At 50.5% G+C, this 18,612-nt stretch overlaps 1 protein-coding gene across 1 annotated transcript in view; it reads left to right on the top strand.

Moving 5' to 3' along the window:
• Positions 1 to 17,647, top strand: part of macroh2a2 (macroH2A.2 histone) — a 50,574-nt gene extending 32,927 nt beyond the window's left edge. The window contains exons 4-9 of the mRNA XM_080521212.1: positions 12,307 to 12,495; positions 13,275 to 13,379; positions 16,341 to 16,440; positions 16,509 to 16,598; positions 16,849 to 17,023; positions 17,169 to 17,647. Coding sequence (XP_080377338.1) covers positions 12,307 to 12,495; positions 13,275 to 13,379; positions 16,341 to 16,440; positions 16,509 to 16,598; positions 16,849 to 17,023; positions 17,169 to 17,334 — 825 coding nt within the window. The 3' untranslated portion in view covers positions 17,335 to 17,647. The remainder of the gene's footprint in view (positions 1 to 12,306; positions 12,496 to 13,274; positions 13,380 to 16,340; positions 16,441 to 16,508; positions 16,599 to 16,848; positions 17,024 to 17,168) is intronic.
• Positions 17,648 to 18,612: the final 965 nt, after the last annotated feature.

Raw genomic sequence — 18,612 nt, 5'->3', positions numbered from 1 at the left:
ATAAATTTTAAAATCCTCTTGCTTGTTTTTAAATGTCTAAATGGATTAGCTCCTCCTTATTTGTCAGAGTTGATTTCCTTGCACACTCCTGTCCGAGCTCTGAGGTCCGCTGAACACTATCTTCTAGACCATCCCAGGCCTAAGCGTAAGAGCAGAGGGGACCGAACCTTCGCTGTAGCCGGCCCTAAATTGTGGAATTCTCTCCCTTTACATATTAGAACTGCAACATCTTTGGAGAGTTTCAAGCGCTCGCTGAAGACTCACTTTTTTGCACTGGCCTTCAGCACGAGCTGAGCTGAGCATTTTTTCTCATGTTGATTTTATTTTTTCTATTTGTATTAAATGTTGATTGTTTTATTTTATGGATCTGTACAGCACTTTGGGGCAGTGGCTGCTGTTTGTAAATGTGCTCTATAAATAAATTTGACCTTGACCTTGACCTACTGAAGTCGACACTCTGCTTTCGTCACTCTGTGGTCGACACTCTGCGGTCGACACTCTGCTGTCATCCTTCTGTGGTCGTCACTCTGCTGTCATCCTTCTGTGGTCGACACTCTGCTGTCATCCTTCTGTGGTCGACACTCTGCTGTCATCCTTCTGTGGTCGACACTCTGCTTTCGTCACTCTGTGGTCGTCACTCTGCGGTCGACACTCTTCTGTCATCCTTCTGTGGTCGTCACTCTGCTGTCATCCTTCTGTGGTCGACACTCTGCTGTCATCCTTCTGTGGTCGACACTCTGCTGTCATCCTTCTGTGGTCGACACTTTGCTTTCGTCACTCTGCGGTCGTCACTCTGCTGTCATCCTTCTGCGGTCGACACTCTGCTGTCATCCTTCTGTGGTCGACACTCTGCTTTCGTCACTCTGTGGTCGTCACTCTGCTGTCATCCTTCTGCGGTCGACACTCTGCTGTCATCCTTCTGTGGTCGACACTCTGCTGTCATCCTTCTGTGGTCGACACTTTGCTTTCGTCACTCTGCGGTCGTCACTCTGCTGTCATCCTTCTGTGGTCGACACTCTGCTGTCATCCTTCTGTGGTCGACACTCTGCTTTCGTCACTCTGTGGTCGTCACTCTGCGGTCGACACTCTGCTGTCATCCTTCTGCGGTCGACACTCTGCTGTCATCCTTCTGTGGTCGACACTCTGCTGTCATCCTTCTGTGGTCGACACTTTGCTTTCGTCACTCTGTGGTCGTCACTCTGCTGTCATCCTTCTGTGGTCGACACTTTGCTTTCGTCACTCTGCGGTCGTCACTCTGCTGTCATCCTTCTGTGGTCGACACTCTGCTTTCGTCACTCTGCGGTCGTCACTCTGCTGTCATCCTTCTGTGGTCGACACTTTGCTTTCGTCACTCTGTGGTCGACACTCTGCTGTCATCCTTCTGTGGTCGACACTCTGCTTTCGTCACTCTGTGGTCGACACTCTGCTGTCATCCTTCTGTGGTCGACACTCTGCTGTCATCCTTCTGTGGTCGACACTCTGCTGTCATCCTTCTGTGGTCGACACTCTGCTTTCGTCACTCTGTGGTCGACACTGCTGTCATCCTTCTGTGGTCGTCACTCTGCTGTCATCCTTCTGTGGTCGACACTTTGCTTTCGTCACTCTGCGGTCGTCACTCTGCTGTCATCCTTCTGTGGTCGACACTCTGCTGTCATCCTTCTGTGGTCGTCACTCTGCTGTCATCCTTCTGTGGTCGACACTCTGCTGTCATCCTTCTGTGGTCGACACTCTGCTGTCATCCTTCTGTGGTCGACACTTTGCTTTCGTCACTCTGCGGTCGTCACTCTGCTGTCATCCTTCTGCGGTCGACACTCTGCTGTCATCCTTCTGTGGTCGACACTCTGCTGTCATCCTTCTGTGGTCGACACTCTGCTTTCGTCACTCTGCGGTCGACACTCTGCTGTCATCCTTCTGCGGTCGACACTCTGCTGTCATCCTTCTGTGGTCGACACTCTGCTGTCATCCTTCTGTGGTCGACACTCTGCTTTCGTCACTCTGTGGTCGTCACTCTGCGGTCGACACTCTGCTGTCATCCTTCTGCGGTCGACACTTTGCTGTCATCCTTCTGTGGTCGACACTCTGCTGTCATCCTTCTGTGGTCGACACTTTGCTTTCGTCACTCTGTGGTCGTCACTCTGCGGTCGACACTCTGCTGTCATCCTTCTGTGGTCGACACTTTGCTTTCGTCACTCTGCGGTCGTCACTCTGCTGTCATCCTTCTGTGGTCGACACTCTGCTGTCATCCTTCTGTGGTCGACACTCTGCTTTCGTCACTCTGTGGTCGACACTCTGCTGTCATCCTTCTGTGGTCGACACTCTGCTTTCGTCACTCTGTGGTCGTCACTCTGCTGTCATCCTTCTGTGGTCGACACTCTGCTTTCGTCACTCTGTGGTCGTCACTCTGCTGTCATCCTTCTGTGGTCGTCACTCTGCGGTCGACACTCTGCTGTCATCCTTCTGTGGTCGACACTTTGCTTTCGTCACTCTGCGGTCGTCACTCTGCTGTCATCCTTCTGTGGTCGACACTCTGCTTTCGTCACTCTGTGGTCGACACTCTGCTGTCATCCTTCTGTGGTCGACACTCTGCTTTCGTCACTCTGTGGCCGACACTCTGCTGTCATCCTTCTGTGGTCGTCACTCTGCTGTCCTCCTTCTGTGGTCGACACTTTGCTTTCGTCACTCTGCGGTCGTCACTCTGCTGTCATCCTTCTGTGGTCGACACTCTGCTGTCATCCTTCTGTGGTCGTCACTCTGCTGTCATCCTTCTGTGGTCGACACTCTGCTGTCATCCTTCTGTGGTCGACACTTTGCTTTCGTCACTCTGTGGTCGTCACTCTGCTGTCATCCTTCTGTGGTCGACACTTTGCTTTCGTCACTCTGCGGTCGTCACTCTGCTGTCATCCTTCTGTGGTCGACACTCTGCTTTCGTCACTCTGCGGTCGTCACTCTGCTGTCATCCTTCTGTGGTCGACACTCTGCTGTCATCCTTCTGTGGTCGACACTCTGCTTTCGTCACTCTGTGGTCGTCACTCTGCGGTCGACACTCTGCTGTCATCCTTCTGCGGTCGACACTCTGCTGTCATCCTTCTGTGGTCGACACTCTGCTGTCATCCTTCTGTGGTCGACACTTTGCTTTCGTCACTCTGTGGTCGTCACTCTGCTGTCATCCTTCTGTGGTCGACACTTTGCTTTCGTCACTCTGCGGTCGTCACTCTGCTGTCATCCTTCTGTGGTCGACACTCTGCTTTCGTCACTCTGCGGTCGTCACTCTGCTGTCATCCTTCTGTGGTCGACACTCTGCTTTCGTCACTCTGTGGTCGACACTCTGCTGTCATCCTTCTGTGGTCGACACTCTGCTTTCGTCACTCTGTGGTCGACACTCTGCTGTCATCCTTCTGTGGTCGACACTCTGCTGTCATCCTTCTGTGGTCGACACTCTGCTGTCATCCTTCTGTGGTCGACACTCTGCTTTCGTCACTCTGTGGTCGACACTGCTGTCATCCTTCTGTGGTCGTCACTCTGCTGTCATCCTTCTGTGGTCGACACTTTGCTTTCGTCACTCTGCGGTCGTCACTCTGCTGTCATCCTTCTGTGGTCGACACTCTGCTGTCATCCTTCTGTGGTCGTCACTCTGCTGTCATCCTTCTGTGGTCGACACTCTGCTGTCATCCTTCTGTGGTCGACACTCTGCTGTCATCCTTCTGTGGTCGACACTTTGCTTTCGTCACTCTGCGGTCGTCACTCTGCTGTCATCCTTCTGCGGTCGACACTCTGCTGTCATCCTTCTGTGGTCGACACTCTGCTGTCATCCTTCTGTGGTCGACACTCTGCTTTCGTCACTCTGCGGTCGACACTCTGCTGTCATCCTTCTGCGGTCGACACTCTGCTGTCATCCTTCTGTGGTCGACACTCTGCTGTCATCCTTCTGTGGTCGACACTCTGCTTTCGTCACTCTGTGGTCGTCACTCTGCAGTCGACACTCTGCTGTCATCCTTCTGCGGTCGACACTTTGCTGTCATCCTTCTGTGGTCGACACTCTGCTGTCATCCTTCTGTGGTCGACACTTTGCTTTCGTCACTCTGTGGTCGTCACTCTGCGGTCGACACTCTGCTGTCATCCTTCTGTGGTCGACACTTTGCTTTCGTCACTCTGCGGTCGTCACTCTGCTGTCATCCTTCTGTGGTCGACACTCTGCTGTCATCCTTCTGTGGTCGACACTCTGCTTTCGTCACTCTGTGGTCGACACTCTGCTGTCATCCTTCTGTGGTCGACACTCTGCTTTCGTCACTCTGTGGTCGTCACTCTGCTGTCATCCTTCTGTGGTCGACACTCTGCTTTCGTCACTCTGTGGTCGACACTGCTGTCATCCTTCTGTGGTCGTCACTCTGCTGTCATCCTTCTGTGGTCGACACTTTGCTTTCGTCACTCTGCGGTCGTCACTCTGCTGTCATCCTTCTGTGGTCGACACTCTGCTGTCATCCTTCTGTGGTCGTCACTCTGCTGTCATCCTTCTGTGGTCGACACTCTGCTGTCATCCTTCTGTGGTCGACACTCTGCTGTCATCCTTCTGTGGTCGACACTTTGCTTTCGTCACTCTGCGGTCGTCACTCTGCTGTCATCCTTCTGCGGTCGACACTCTGCTGTCATCCTTCTGTGGTCGACACTCTGCTGTCATCCTTCTGTGGTCGACACTCTGCTTTCGTCACTCTGCGGTCGACACTCTGCTGTCATCCTTCTGCGGTCGACACTCTGCTGTCATCCTTCTGTGGTCGACACTCTGCTGTCATCCTTCTGTGGTCGACACTCTGCTTTCGTCACTCTGTGGTCGTCACTCTGCGGTCGACACTCTGCTGTCATCCTTCTGCGGTCGACACTTTGCTGTCATCCTTCTGTGGTCGACACTCTGCTGTCATCCTTCTGTGGTCGACACTTTGCTTTCGTCACTCTGTGGTCGTCACTCTGCGGTCGACACTCTGCTGTCATCCTTCTGTGGTCGACACTTTGCTTTCGTCACTCTGCGGTCGTCACTCTGCTGTCATCCTTCTGTGGTCGACACTCTGCTGTCATCCTTCTGTGGTCGACACTCTGCTTTCGTCACTCTGTGGTCGACACTCTGCTGTCATCCTTCTGTGGTCGACACTCTGCTTTCGTCACTCTGTGGTCGTCACTCTGCTGTCATCCTTCTGTGGTCGACACTCTGCTTTCGTCACTCTGTGGTCGTCACTCTGCTGTCATCCTTCTGTGGTCGTCACTCTGCGGTCGACACTCTGCTGTCATCCTTCTGTGGTCGACACTTTGCTTTCGTCACTCTGCGGTCGTCACTCTGCTGTCATCCTTCTGTGGTCGACACTCTGCTTTCGTCACTCTGTGGTCGACACTCTGCTGTCATCCTTCTGTGGTCGACACTCTGCTTTCGTCACTCTGTGGCCGACACTCTGCTGTCATCCTTCTGTGGTCGTCACTCTGCTGTCCTCCTTCTGTGGTCGACACTTTGCTTTCGTCACTCTGCGGTCGTCACTCTGCTGTCATCCTTCTGTGGTCGACACTCTGCTGTCATCCTTCTGTGGTCGTCACTCTGCTGTCATCCTTCTGTGGTCGACACTCTGCTGTCATCCTTCTGTGGTCGACACTTTGCTTTCGTCACTCTGTGGTCGTCACTCTGCTGTCATCCTTCTGTGGTCGACACTTTGCTTTCGTCACTCTGCGGTCGTCACTCTGCTGTCATCCTTCTGTGGTCGACACTCTGCTTTCGTCACTCTGCGGTCGTCACTCTGCTGTCATCCTTCTGTGGTCGACACTCTGCTGTCATCCTTCTGTGGTCGACACTCTGCTTTCGTCACTCTGTGGTCGTCACTCTGCGGTCGACACTCTGCTGTCATCCTTCTGCGGTCGACACTCTGCTGTCATCCTTCTGTGGTCGACACTCTGCTGTCATCCTTCTGTGGTCGACACTTTGCTTTCGTCACTCTGTGGTCGTCACTCTGCTGTCATCCTTCTGTGGTCGACACTTTGCTTTCGTCACTCTGCGGTCGTCACTCTGCTGTCATCCTTCTGTGGTCGACACTCTGCTTTCGTCACTCTGCGGTCGTCACTCTGCTGTCATCCTTCTGTGGTCGACACTCTGCTTTCGTCACTCTGTGGTCGACACTCTGCTGTCATCCTTCTGTGGTCGACACTCTGCTTTCGTCACTCTGTGGTCGACACTCTGCTGTCATCCTTCTGTGGTCGACACTCTGCTGTCATCCTTCTGTGGTCGACACTCTGCTGTCATCCTTCTGTGGTCGACACTCTGCTTTCGTCACTCTGTGGTCGACACTGCTGTCATCCTTCTGTGGTCGTCACTCTGCTGTCATCCTTCTGTGGTCGACACTTTGCTTTCGTCACTCTGCGGTCGTCACTCTGCTGTCATCCTTCTGTGGTCGACACTCTGCTGTCATCCTTCTGTGGTCGTCACTCTGCTGTCATCCTTCTGTGGTCGACACTCTGCTGTCATCCTTCTGTGGTCGACACTCTGCTGTCATCCTTCTGTGGTCGACACTTTGCTTTCGTCACTCTGCGGTCGTCACTCTGCTGTCATCCTTCTGCGGTCGACACTCTGCTGTCATCCTTCTGTGGTCGACACTCTGCTGTCATCCTTCTGTGGTCGACACTCTGCTTTCGTCACTCTGCGGTCGACACTCTGCTGTCATCCTTCTGCGGTCGACACTCTGCTGTCATCCTTCTGTGGTCGACACTCTGCTGTCATCCTTCTGTGGTCGACACTCTGCTTTCGTCACTCTGTGGTCGTCACTCTGCGGTCGACACTCTGCTGTCATCCTTCTGCGGTCGACACTTTGCTGTCATCCTTCTGTGGTCGACACTCTGCTGTCATCCTTCTGTGGTCGACACTTTGCTTTCGTCACTCTGTGGTCGTCACTCTGCGGTCGACACTCTGCTGTCATCCTTCTGTGGTCGACACTTTGCTTTCGTCACTCTGCGGTCGTCACTCTGCTGTCATCCTTCTGTGGTCGACACTCTGCTGTCATCCTTCTGTGGTCGACACTCTGCTTTCGTCACTCTGTGGTCGACACTCTGCTGTCATCCTTCTGTGGTCGACACTCTGCTTTCGTCACTCTGTGGTCGTCACTCTGCTGTCATCCTTCTGTGGTCGACACTCTGCTTTCGTCACTCTGTGGTCGTCACTCTGCTGTCATCCTTCTGTGGTCGTCACTCTGCGGTCGACACTCTGCTGTCATCCTTCTGTGGTCGACACTTTGCTTTCGTCACTCTGCGGTCGTCACTCTGCTGTCATCCTTCTGTGGTCGACACTCTGCTTTCGTCACTCTGTGGTCGACACTCTGCTGTCATCCTTCTGTGGTCGACACTCTGCTTTCGTCACTCTGTGGCCGACACTCTGCTGTCATCCTTCTGTGGTCGTCACTCTGCTGTCCTCCTTCTGTGGTCGACACTTTGCTTTCGTCACTCTGCGGTCGTCACTCTGCTGTCATCCTTCTGTGGTCGACACTCTGCTGTCATCCTTCTGTGGTCGTCACTCTGCTGTCATCCTTCTGTGGTCGACACTCTGCTGTCATCCTTCTGTGGTCGACACTTTGCTTTCGTCACTCTGTGGTCGTCACTCTGCTGTCATCCTTCTGTGGTCGACACTTTGCTTTCGTCACTCTGCGGTCGTCACTCTGCTGTCATCCTTCTGTGGTCGACACTCTGCTTTCGTCACTCTGCGGTCGTCACTCTGCTGTCATCCTTCTGTGGTCGACACTCTGCTTTCGTCACTCTGTGGTCGACACTCTGCTGTCATCCTTCTGTGGTCGACACTCTGCTTTCGTCACTCTGTGGTCGACACTCTGCTGTCATCCTTCTGTGGTCGACACTCTGCTGTCATCCTTCTGTGGTCGACACTCTGCTTTCGTCACTCTGTGGTCGACACTGCTGTCATCCTTCTGTGGTCGTCACTCTGCTGTCATCCTTCTGTGGTCGACACTTTGCTTTCGTCACTCTGCGGTCGTCACTCTGCTGTCATCCTTCTGTGGTCGACACTCTGCTGTCATCCTTCTGTGGTCGTCACTCTGCTGTCATCCTTCTGTGGTCGACACTCTGCTGTCATCCTTCTGTGGTCGACACTCTGCTGTCATCCTTCTGTGGTCGACACTTTGCTTTCGTCACTCTGCGGTCGTCACTCTGCTGTCATCCTTCTGCGGTCGACACTCTGCTGTCATCCTTCTGTGGTCGACACTCTGCTGTCATCCTTCTGTGGTCGACACTCTGCTTTCGTCACTCTGCGGTCGACACTCTGCTGTCATCCTTCTGCGGTCGACACTCTGCTGTCATCCTTCTGTGGTCGACACTCTGCTGTCATCCTTCTGTGGTCGACACTCTGCTTTCGTCACTCTGTGGTCGTCACTCTGCGGTCGACACTCTGCTGTCATCCTTCTGCGGTCGACACTTTGCTGTCATCCTTCTGTGGTCGACACTCTGCTGTCATCCTTCTGTGGTCGACACTTTGCTTTCGTCACTCTGTGGTCGTCACTCTGCGGTCGACACTCTGTGGTCGACACTCTGCTGTCATCCTTCTGTGGTCGACACTCTGCTTTCGTCACTCTGTGGTCGTCACTCTGCTGTCATCCTTCTGTGGTCGACACTCTGCTTTCGTCACTCTGTGGTCGTCACTCTGCTGTCATCCTTCTGCGGTCGTCACTCTGCGGTCGACACTCTGCTGTCATCCTTCTGTGGTCGACACTTTGCTTTCGTCACTCTGCGGTCGTCACTCTGCGGTCATCCTTCTGTGGTCGACACTCTGCTGTCATCCTTCTGTGGTCGACACTCTGCTTTCGTCACTCTGTGGTCGACACTCTGCTGTCATCCTTCTGTGGTCGACACTCTGCTTTCGTCACTCTGTGGCCGACACTCTGCTGTCATCCTTCTGTGGTCGTCACTCTGCTGTCATCCTTCTGTGGTCGACACTTTGCTTTCGTCACTCTGCGGTCGTCACTCTGCTGTCATCCTTCTGTGGTCGACACTCTGCTGTCATCCTTCTGTGGTCGTCACTCTGCTGTCATCCTTCTGTGGTCGACACTCTGCTGTCATCCTTCTGTGGTCGACACTCTGCTGTCATCCTTCTGTGGTCGACACTTTGCTTTCGTCACTCTGCGGTCGTCACTCTGCTGTCATCCTTCTGCGGTCGACACTCTGCTGTCATCCTTCTGTGGTCGACACTCTGCTGTCATCCTTCTGTGGTCGACACTCTGCTTTCGTCACTCTGCGGCCGACACTCTGCTGTCATCCTTCTGCGGTCGACACTCTGCTGTCATCCTTCTGTGGTCGACACTCTGCTGTCATCCTTCTGTGGTCGACACTCTGCTTTCGTCACTCTGTGGTCGTCACTCTGCGGTCGACACTCTGCTGTCATCCTTCTGCGGTCGACACTCTGCTGTCATCCTTCTGTGGTCGACACTCTGCTGTCATCCTTCTGTGGTCGACACTTTGCTTTCGTCACTCTGTGGTCGTCACTCTGCGGTCGACACTCTGCTGTCATCCTTCTGTGGTCGACACTTTGCTTTCGTCACTCTGCGGTCGTCACTCTGCTGTCATCCTTCTGTGGTCGACACTCTGCTGTCATCCTTCTGTGGTCGACACTCTGCTTTCGTCACTCTGTGGTCGACACTCTGCTGTCATCCTTCTGTGGTCGACACTCTGCTTTCGTCACTCTGTGGTCGACACTCTGCTGTCATCCTTCTGTGGTCGACACTCTGCTTTCGTCACTCTGTGGTCGTCACTCTGCTGTCATCCTTCTGTGGTCGACACTTTGCTTTCGTCACTCTGTGGTCGACACTCTGCTGTCATCCTTCTGTGGTCGACACTCTGCTGTCATCCTTCTGTGGTCGACACTCTGCTTTCGTCACTCTGTAGTCGACACTCTGCTGTCATCCTTCTGTGGTCGTCACTCTGCTGTCATCCTTCTGTGGTCGACACTTTGCTTTCGTCACTCTGCGGTCGTCACTCTGCTGTCATCCTTCTGTGGTCGACACTCTGCTGTCATCCTTCTGTGGTCGACACTCTGCTGTCATCCTTCTGTGGTCGACACTTTGCTTTCGTCACTCTGCGGTCGTCACTCTGCTGTCATCCTTCTGCGGTCGACACTCTGCTGTCATCCTTCTGTGGTCGACACTCTGCTGTCATCCTTCTGTGGTCGACACTCTGCTGTCATCCTTCTGTGGTCGACACTCTGCTGTCATCCTTCTGTGGTCGACACTTTGCTTTCGTCACTCTGTGGTCGTCACTCTGCGGTCGACACTCTGCTGTCATCCTTCTGTGGTCGACACTTTGCTTTCGTCACTCTGCGGTCGTCACTCTGCTGTCATCCTTCTGTGGTCGACACTCTGCTGTCATCCTTCTGTGGTCGACACTCTGCTTTCGTCACTCTGTGGTCGACACTCTGCTGTCATCCTTCTGTGGTCGACACTCTGCTTTCGTCACTCTGTGGTCGTCACTCTGCTGTCATCCTTCTGTGGTCGACACTCTGCTTTCGTCACTCTGTGGTCGTCACTCTGCTGTCATCCTTCTGTGGTCGTCACTCTGCGGTCGACACTCTGCTGTCATCCTTCTGTGGTCGACACTTTGCTTTCGTCACTCTGCGGTCGTCACTCTGCTGTCATCCTTCTGTGGTCGACACTCTGCTGTCATCCTTCTGTGGTCGACACTCTGCTTTCGTCACTCTGTGGTCGACACTCTGCTGTCATCCTTCTGTGGTCGACACTCTGCTGTCATCCTTCTGTGGTCGACACTCTGCTTTCGTCACTCTGTGGCCGACACTCTGCTGTCATCCTTCTGTGGTCGTCACTCTGCTGTCATCCTTCTGTGGTCGACACTTTGCTTTCGTCACTCTGCGGTCGTCACTCTGCTGTCATCCTTCTGTGGTCGACACTCTGCTGTCATCCTTCTGTGGTCGTCACTCTGCTGTCATCCTTCTGTGGTCGACACTCTGCTGTCATCCTTCTGTGGTCGACACTCTGCTGTCATCCTTCTGTGGTCGACACTTTGCTTTCGTCACTCTGCGGTCGTCACTCTGCTGTCATCCTTCTGCGGTCGACACTCTGCTGTCATCCTTCTGTGGTCAACACTCTGCTGTCATCCTTCTGTGGTCGACACTCTGCTTTCGTCACTCTGCGGTCGACACTCTGCTGTCATCCTTCTGTGGTCGACACTCTGCTTTCGTCACTCTGTGGTCGTCACTCTGCGGTCGACACTCTGCTGTCATCCTTCTGCGGTCGACACTCTGCTGTCATCCTTCTGTGGTCGACACTCTGCTGTCATCCTTCTGTGGTCGACACTTTGCTTTCGTCACTCTGTGGTCGTCACTCTGCGGTCGACACTCTGCTGTCATCCTTCTGTGGTCGACACTTTGCTTTCGTCACTCTGCGGTCGTCACTCTGCTGTCATCCTTCTGTGGTCGACACTCTGCTGTCATCCTTCTGTGGTCGACACTCTGCTTTCGTCACGCTGTGGTCGACACTCTGCTGTCATCCTTCTGTGGTCGACACTCTGCTTTCGTCACTCTGTGGTCGACACTCTGCTTTCGTCACTCTGTGGTCGACACTCTGCTTTCGTCACTCTGTGGTTGACACTCTGCTGTCATCCTTCTGTGGTCGACACTCTGCTTTCGTCACTCTGTGGTCGACACTCTGCTGTCATCCTTCTGTGGTCGACACTCTGCTTTCGTCACTCTTTGGTCGTCACTCTGCTGTCATCCTTCTGTGGTCGACACTTTGCTTTCGTCACTCTGTGGTCGACACTCTGCTGTCATCCTTCTGTGGTCGACACTCTGCCGTCGTCCCTCTGTGGCCATCCCTTTGCGGTCAACACTTGGTAGTTGTCCCTCTGCGGTTGTTCTTCTGCCATTGACACTCTGTGCTCGTCCCTCTGCTGACAAACCTCGGTGGTCATCCCTCTGTGGTCGAAGCTCTGCAGTCATACTTCTGTGGTCATCCTTCTGCGTTCGTCCCTCGGCGGTCATCCCTCTGTGGTCGAAACTCTGCGGTGGAAACTCTGCGGTCGTCCCTTTGCAGTCGTTACTCGGTCGAAACTCTGCAGTCATACTTCTGTGGTCATCCTTCTGCGTTCGTCCCTCTGTGGTCATCGCTCTGTGGTTGTCCCTCTGCTGTCGTCCTTCTGTGGTCGACACTCTGCCGTTGACACTCGGTGGTCGTTCCTCTGCGGTTTTCTCTCCGCTGTCGACACTCAGTAGTCATACCTCTGCTGTCGTCCCTCTGCAGACAAACTGTTTGATGAACTGTGAGTTGTGTCTTGGCGCAGCTGCTGCGAGGAGTGACCATATCAAATGGAGGAGTTCTGCCCCGGATCCACCCAGAGCTGCTCTCTAAGAAGAGGGGCGGCCGGGTCAGCCAGGCCTCCATCCCCGACAAGCAGGAGGAGCGAGCAAAGAGCAAGAAGTCAGTCAAACCCTTCAAAAAAGTCAAAGGGAAACGAGGGCGCAAGCCAAAGGTCAGTCTGCCCTGCACAGTGGAGGGGGGGGGGCTCACAGCAGTGAAAGATTTAAATTACTGAAAAGAACACATCATGAGAGTGAGCTTGTGAATTGAGCGTTAAATAAAAATGCAGGATTTCTTTTCTTTTTGGTATTTAAAGGTTATGATGTAGCTTACAGGTCATCAAAGTCAAGTTCGAGCAATTAAAATGATTTTTGGGCTTTATGTGGATGGGATTAAACATCCCAGAACAGTGCCATCGGGCTTCACTCAGACATTTACTGTCCTGAATACCTGACAGAACACAGCCTGTAATGGAGGGACTCAGTAAACTAATATTCCAGGTTGAAGCTCAGTCGTGTGAATCTTTCTGATTTCCTTTACCTGCAGCATCATCTGGAGACTCGCAATGAAGAAATTAACAGAAGCAATAGTTAAGAAGTTCAGAAATGGACTTCATTCAACAGAAGCAATGAACTGAGAATATCCAGAGGTTTTAAACTGGGATTCAAATCAGGACCACAACCAGAGAATCCAAACTTTTACATGGAGGAAGACTCTAGACACTGATCAGGGTTTTCTGGTGATACAATACCAGAAAAAATAGTGGAAGAAGGCTGCCCTGTTTGATCAGTTTACTCTGCGCAGCTGCATGAACCAGTTCAATCCTTAAGGAGTAGCTCAATGACAACCACTGCACACAGAACCACTCCCTGTTGAGAGACTCAGCAGGTTCTGATGAACATCTCAGTGTCATTGATGTTAAATGAAGCTCTCTTCTCCCCTGTAACAAAGAGCACAGACAACGACAAAGAGTCTGTGCCCAACTCCACCGGGGAGGACGGTCCTGGAGACGGCTTCACCATCCTGTCAGCCAAGAGCCTGTTCCTGGGACAGAAGGTAATACGCCTCTACAACTAGCAGCCACATACTTAAACTATGAAGAAAATGCTGCAGATGATCTTAATACCAGATCGGGAAGGTTGGATGTTTCTCAGGCCACGTTTACATGTATCAGAGTATTTACAACCTGTGATGTTTCTCTGCGTTTCTTGCATTTACACATCAACGCAGCTAAAAGCCTCCACAAACGGTGATTCCTGAAAACTGTGGCCAAAGTGGAGAAAGTCTGTGTCTCCGTTTGCTTCTAAGGGGGAGGATACGTCACAATTGGTGATGTGTTTTTTCAGGATTCTGATAGTCTGTCACGGCTTCATGCTTCTCGTTACACTGCCTGCTACAGGTCTGGCTGCTCATAGGAGCTCTGAACGAGGTTTATACCTAAGACCCGAACTCTTAAATGGCATTCAATTTTAATTTCTCTTTGCTATTTGGGCTTATTGGGACCTGATGAGTGTTAAAACAGAGAATGATCTTATTACACGATGTAGTTTCTGAGAAAAATGATGTCCACATATGTGGACCTTCGTTTTATATTCCAATAAAACACAATAAAGTCACAATTGAGTAATGATGTACAAAACTCTATATTTGGTACCTGGACATGGCAACATTGTTTCCTGAGTGCAAAACCAAAGTAGGAAATTATTGCCCATTTTCCTAAACAAAAATATAAACAATGATTGTGCGCAAAATCCAAATAAATAAATAACTTCACAGTTTTGCTTAGTGCAAAAATAAAATGACAATGAACACAATTTTGCGTCTTTGAGTAGTATATTTAGTTTGTAGTGCTGTTAACAGTTGCAGGAAAAGGTATGACTGTAATAAAGTAAAAACACATTGTAAACATTCTGCAATGTTACTATTCTAAACTATAAATGCCAATTTGTGCATTAACCCTCCTTCAGACTGAGACATGGGGAACTGCCTTCACTGGACGCCTTTTCCCTCAGATCGAAACATCTGGGCTATCTTCCTGCTCTGAAAAGTCAGAGTTGTTATTGTCATGCTGGCCCTAGAAGGTTACGGCCACTTCCATCCGAAAAGAACTGCATGACGTTCTTCTTTGAAGTAGCAAATACACTGAGGTCTTCACGGCACAGGAACCAGCTGGGGGCTAAAGCCAGATCGGTAAAGAGCATTAGCATCCGCAGTGTCCATTTCTTTGTGTGGCCATCCGTGCTGTCGTCGCTCATCCTTCTATCGACGAGGTCAACTCCACCCATCTTGGAGTTGTATTCACGGATAATGCTTGGTCACGAGATGGTTACATATCTTTTCAGTTTCTTGTCCCGTCGTTGGCAGATATTGTCACTGTGGACAAGCTCCTGTGAATGGAATCATCTGCTCGTCAACAGAAACACATGGTGGGGGAGCCTGGGACCTGCAACCTTTCAGAATGCAGTGCAGAAAAGGCCTCACTTTCCAGAATGCATCACGCCCCTTCAGTGACGTCTGGAACGTCATCAACAATGACCACATTCAGTCATTTCCTCAGTCTGAAAGATCTGTCACGTGTGAACTTTTCTGTGAGGGCAGGAAGTGTCAAAGTGCTGGACCAATACATCCTGACTGCAGGACACTGGACACAAGACATCAAAATAGAAGCACCAAAAAAACAACAGATTTCATGAGTTGACGTGTTGATTGCGTCTCAACTTCTGGCCAGTGATGTAGCATTGGAGCAATCAGCAATCATTTATCAAGTCTTTATCAATATAGTGTTCCATGTGGTCCAGCCCTCTCTGTCATCCACAGTGTCCTCTTCATGCTCAAACTGAGCTTGATTTGGTGTTAGCGGAGAAGCCCTCCATCACAGCCCACGTCCTTTCTTGGACTGTGCTTGATGGCTTGGTCCTGGCGTTGTCTCTTCTGAGACATTGCTTGAGACATCATCCTCGTCCTGCGGTGCCCGAGAGCGACGACTGGGAGTGCGTGATTTGTCATTGTCACGATCCAAACGATATCCTTGATATTCCTAACGGAGGCGTTTACGTCCTCTGATAGGCTGAGGAACGGGGTCCTCACACCCACTACTGTCCTCCTCACTGCTACTTGGCTCCTGTCGTGGGGGCTGATAATCAGCATCCTCCACGGAATCATCGATGTCTGACAAATTTTCCACTTCTGACTTGTCTCCGCCAATTAACCCCAGCAACTCCAGTAGTTGTGATCCAGAATAACGCTCTCAAAAAAAAATCATGACAAAAATCAAATAAAAATCTATGTAAATGTATTAATAAAACATACCATATCTGCTTGTACTGTAGTAAACTATTTATTTCTACCAAAATCAATCCCAAAGTACAATTTACAAACTCAATCCCTTTGTCCACATTTGTGGACATGTTCAACCAAACTATCAGAACTAAGTCCTCCTGTCCACATACGTGTACATCAAGTTTAACAGCATGAGTTGTTATAGTTACAAACTTTTGTCTAATTTCACTTCAATAACGAACATTGAACAATTATAAATACATCTGAACAAGAATCAGCCATGAAATTTATTGGAATTTTTTACCTGGTCAACTTTTGGTTCGGGAATGGCCGGCTGAACTTCTAGGTGCGTTGTCAGCCATCTTGAATCTAACCTGTAATGTGTTATACTCTTCTTCCACCACCAAGTGGCAGTATGATGTCCTCATAAGTGGACACCAGGACCTTGTAGAGCAAAATGTAGTATTGTGGTCTATACAACTGAAAATGTGAAGTCCACATATGTGGACGCCAGGTACTAGGGCGTTATACAGTATATGGGTCTGTGTCGATGGAGACTTTTTTTTAGGGAAATGTAGAGGGGAAATATTTGTTTTTCTAAAAACCTGGGTACATGTAGGTGGCAGCATTGTATACTGAAGAAGTGAGAGAGACAAAAAGAAGTGTGATATGAAGTAGAGCCATAGTGGATTTTGATGCTGTGTCAAAGAGTCACCAGACTGTTTGATGAATCCACAGCTGTCACTAACAGAGAGTGAACTGGGAAAGATCGGAACGATTAAAGTGGAGGGAATCATCAACCCCACCAATGCAGAGATGGACCTGAAGGATGGAGTGGGTAAGCACGTAGCTTGCCGTCCCTCTGTCCTCTGTCCTGTCTGGTACTTAGTGCTGCTTCTGTTTCAGGGAACGCTCTGGAGAAAGCCGGAGGACGTGAATTCCTGGAGGCAGTGAAGGAGCTACGAAAAGCACAGGGGCCTCTGGATGTGGCTTCAGGTACAGATTCACACACCTGCAGGGGGCAACACTTTAAACTGAGCTGAGAACATCCAGAGAACACGCTCAGCTTCATGACAAAAGGAGGACACACGTGTGTGTGTGTGTGTGTGTGTGTGTGTGTGTGTGTGTGTGTGTGTGTGTGTGTGTGTGTGTGTGTGTGTGTGTGTGTGTGTGTGTGTGTGTGTGTGTGTGTGTGTGTGTGCGTGCGTGCGTGCGTGCGTGCGTGCGTGTGTGTGTGGTCCTGCAGTGGCAGTGAGCCAGGCCAGTGGCATGGCTGCCCGCTTCATCATCCACTGTAACATCCCTCAGTGGGGCTCCGACAAGTGTGAAGACCAGCTGGAGAAGACGGTGAAGAACTGCCTTTCAGCCGCAGAGGACAAGAAGCTCAAGTCTGTGGCTTTCCCCTCTCTTCCTGCCGGCCGGTGGGTCTCACACGCACACACACACACACACACACACACACACACACACACACACACACACACACACACACACACACACACACACACACACCTTGGCGATCACCTGGAATAGAAAGATGACTGACCTACTGTCTCCGTCTCTCAGGAACGGCTTCCCGAAGCAGACAGCTGCTCAGCTCATCCTCAAGGCCATCTCCAACCACTTTGTGTCGTCCACCAGCTCCTCTCTGAAAAACATTTACTTTGTGCTGTTTGACAGTGAGAGCATCGGCATCTACCTGCAGGAAATGGCCAAGCTGGATGGGAAGTGAGGCGTCCATGCCATTTTTTAACTGTTGTTTGTTGTTGATGGTGTAAGTAGGAGGTCCAGCTGGTTTAACGAGGAAAACCATGTTTGTGAGTAGAGTGCTCTTCACATTTCTGTTCCACTGCCACTCCCAACAAGTCACATCCTTTCTAGATTAGATGATTTGAGTCAGTATCGTTTGATCCTCTGCGACTGGTTTCACATTCCATGTACAAATAGAAGCGTTCCTCCTGGCCTCTGTAGTTTCTGATACTCTTAGTTTACTAATGAAACAATGTGGATGTCATTCTGCTTTCAAGTAAAATGGAAATGTTTTACACCAGAGGTCTGCTCCTGCTTTATACACACACGCACACACACACACACACACACACACACACACACACACACACACACACACACACACACACACACACACACACACACACACACACACACACACACACACACACACACACACACACACACACACACACACACACACACACACACACACACACACACACACACTTATTGGACATGGGGTAAACAGGTGCAGGTTTCAGTGGACTGTCTCAATATAAAAGTGTTTGCTGTGTATTGTTAACCTGCATCAGAATCGGGAAAGGGGGGGGGTGTTATCATAAAAACGTGCAAAAAATTTGATACCAAATTTGATACAACTGGTAGAAAGGATCATTTATTTCCATTCTAAATTGATAAACCTATATTTTTAACTGAAAGGTACGACAGTACAAGATGTACTGTGCTTCCTTGATGCCAATTTGAGCGATATTTTGGGGAGTGGGGGTCAAATGATGCAGTGGAAGATAAAGATTGGCCCTCCAATGCAGAGCATGATGAAGAAAGCTCTAATAGTAATGATGAAGATGATACAAGTATTGACCCGTCAATACTTGTATCGTTGAAGAGGAATAAGAGAGTCCAACAGCAACACAGGCAACAAGGTCGCATGGAAACGGCAGTGAAAAGTAAAAAAAAAAAGAGGAGAACAATGCATACAGCTGCAAAGTTAGATAAAGATGATGACCAAACAAGTCCCGAAGAAGAATGTCCAACACTGACACAGGCTAAAACTACAAATGAATCTGAAAGTAGAGGTGAAAGGCAGAATTTGAAGCTCTCGATGTTAAATTTGATGAGACCATTGAAGAAACCATGCATGTATTTCAAACAGTTTGTCACTGAGGAAATGTTGTAGCTGGTTACAAACCAAACAAACCTGTTCAGTTGATACCAGAAACAAGGAAAGTCAGTCAACCCAGCTGAGAAAGAAAGTGAG

The sequence above is a fragment of the Blennius ocellaris genome (assembly GCF_963422515.1).
Source record: "Blennius ocellaris genome assembly, contig: SUPER_13_unloc_1, whole genome shotgun sequence".
Lineage (NCBI taxonomy): Eukaryota > Metazoa > Chordata > Actinopteri > Blenniiformes > Blenniidae > Blennius > Blennius ocellaris.
Note: the sequence above shows the minus strand (reverse complement) of the source record. Positions and strands in the feature narration are given on the sequence as shown.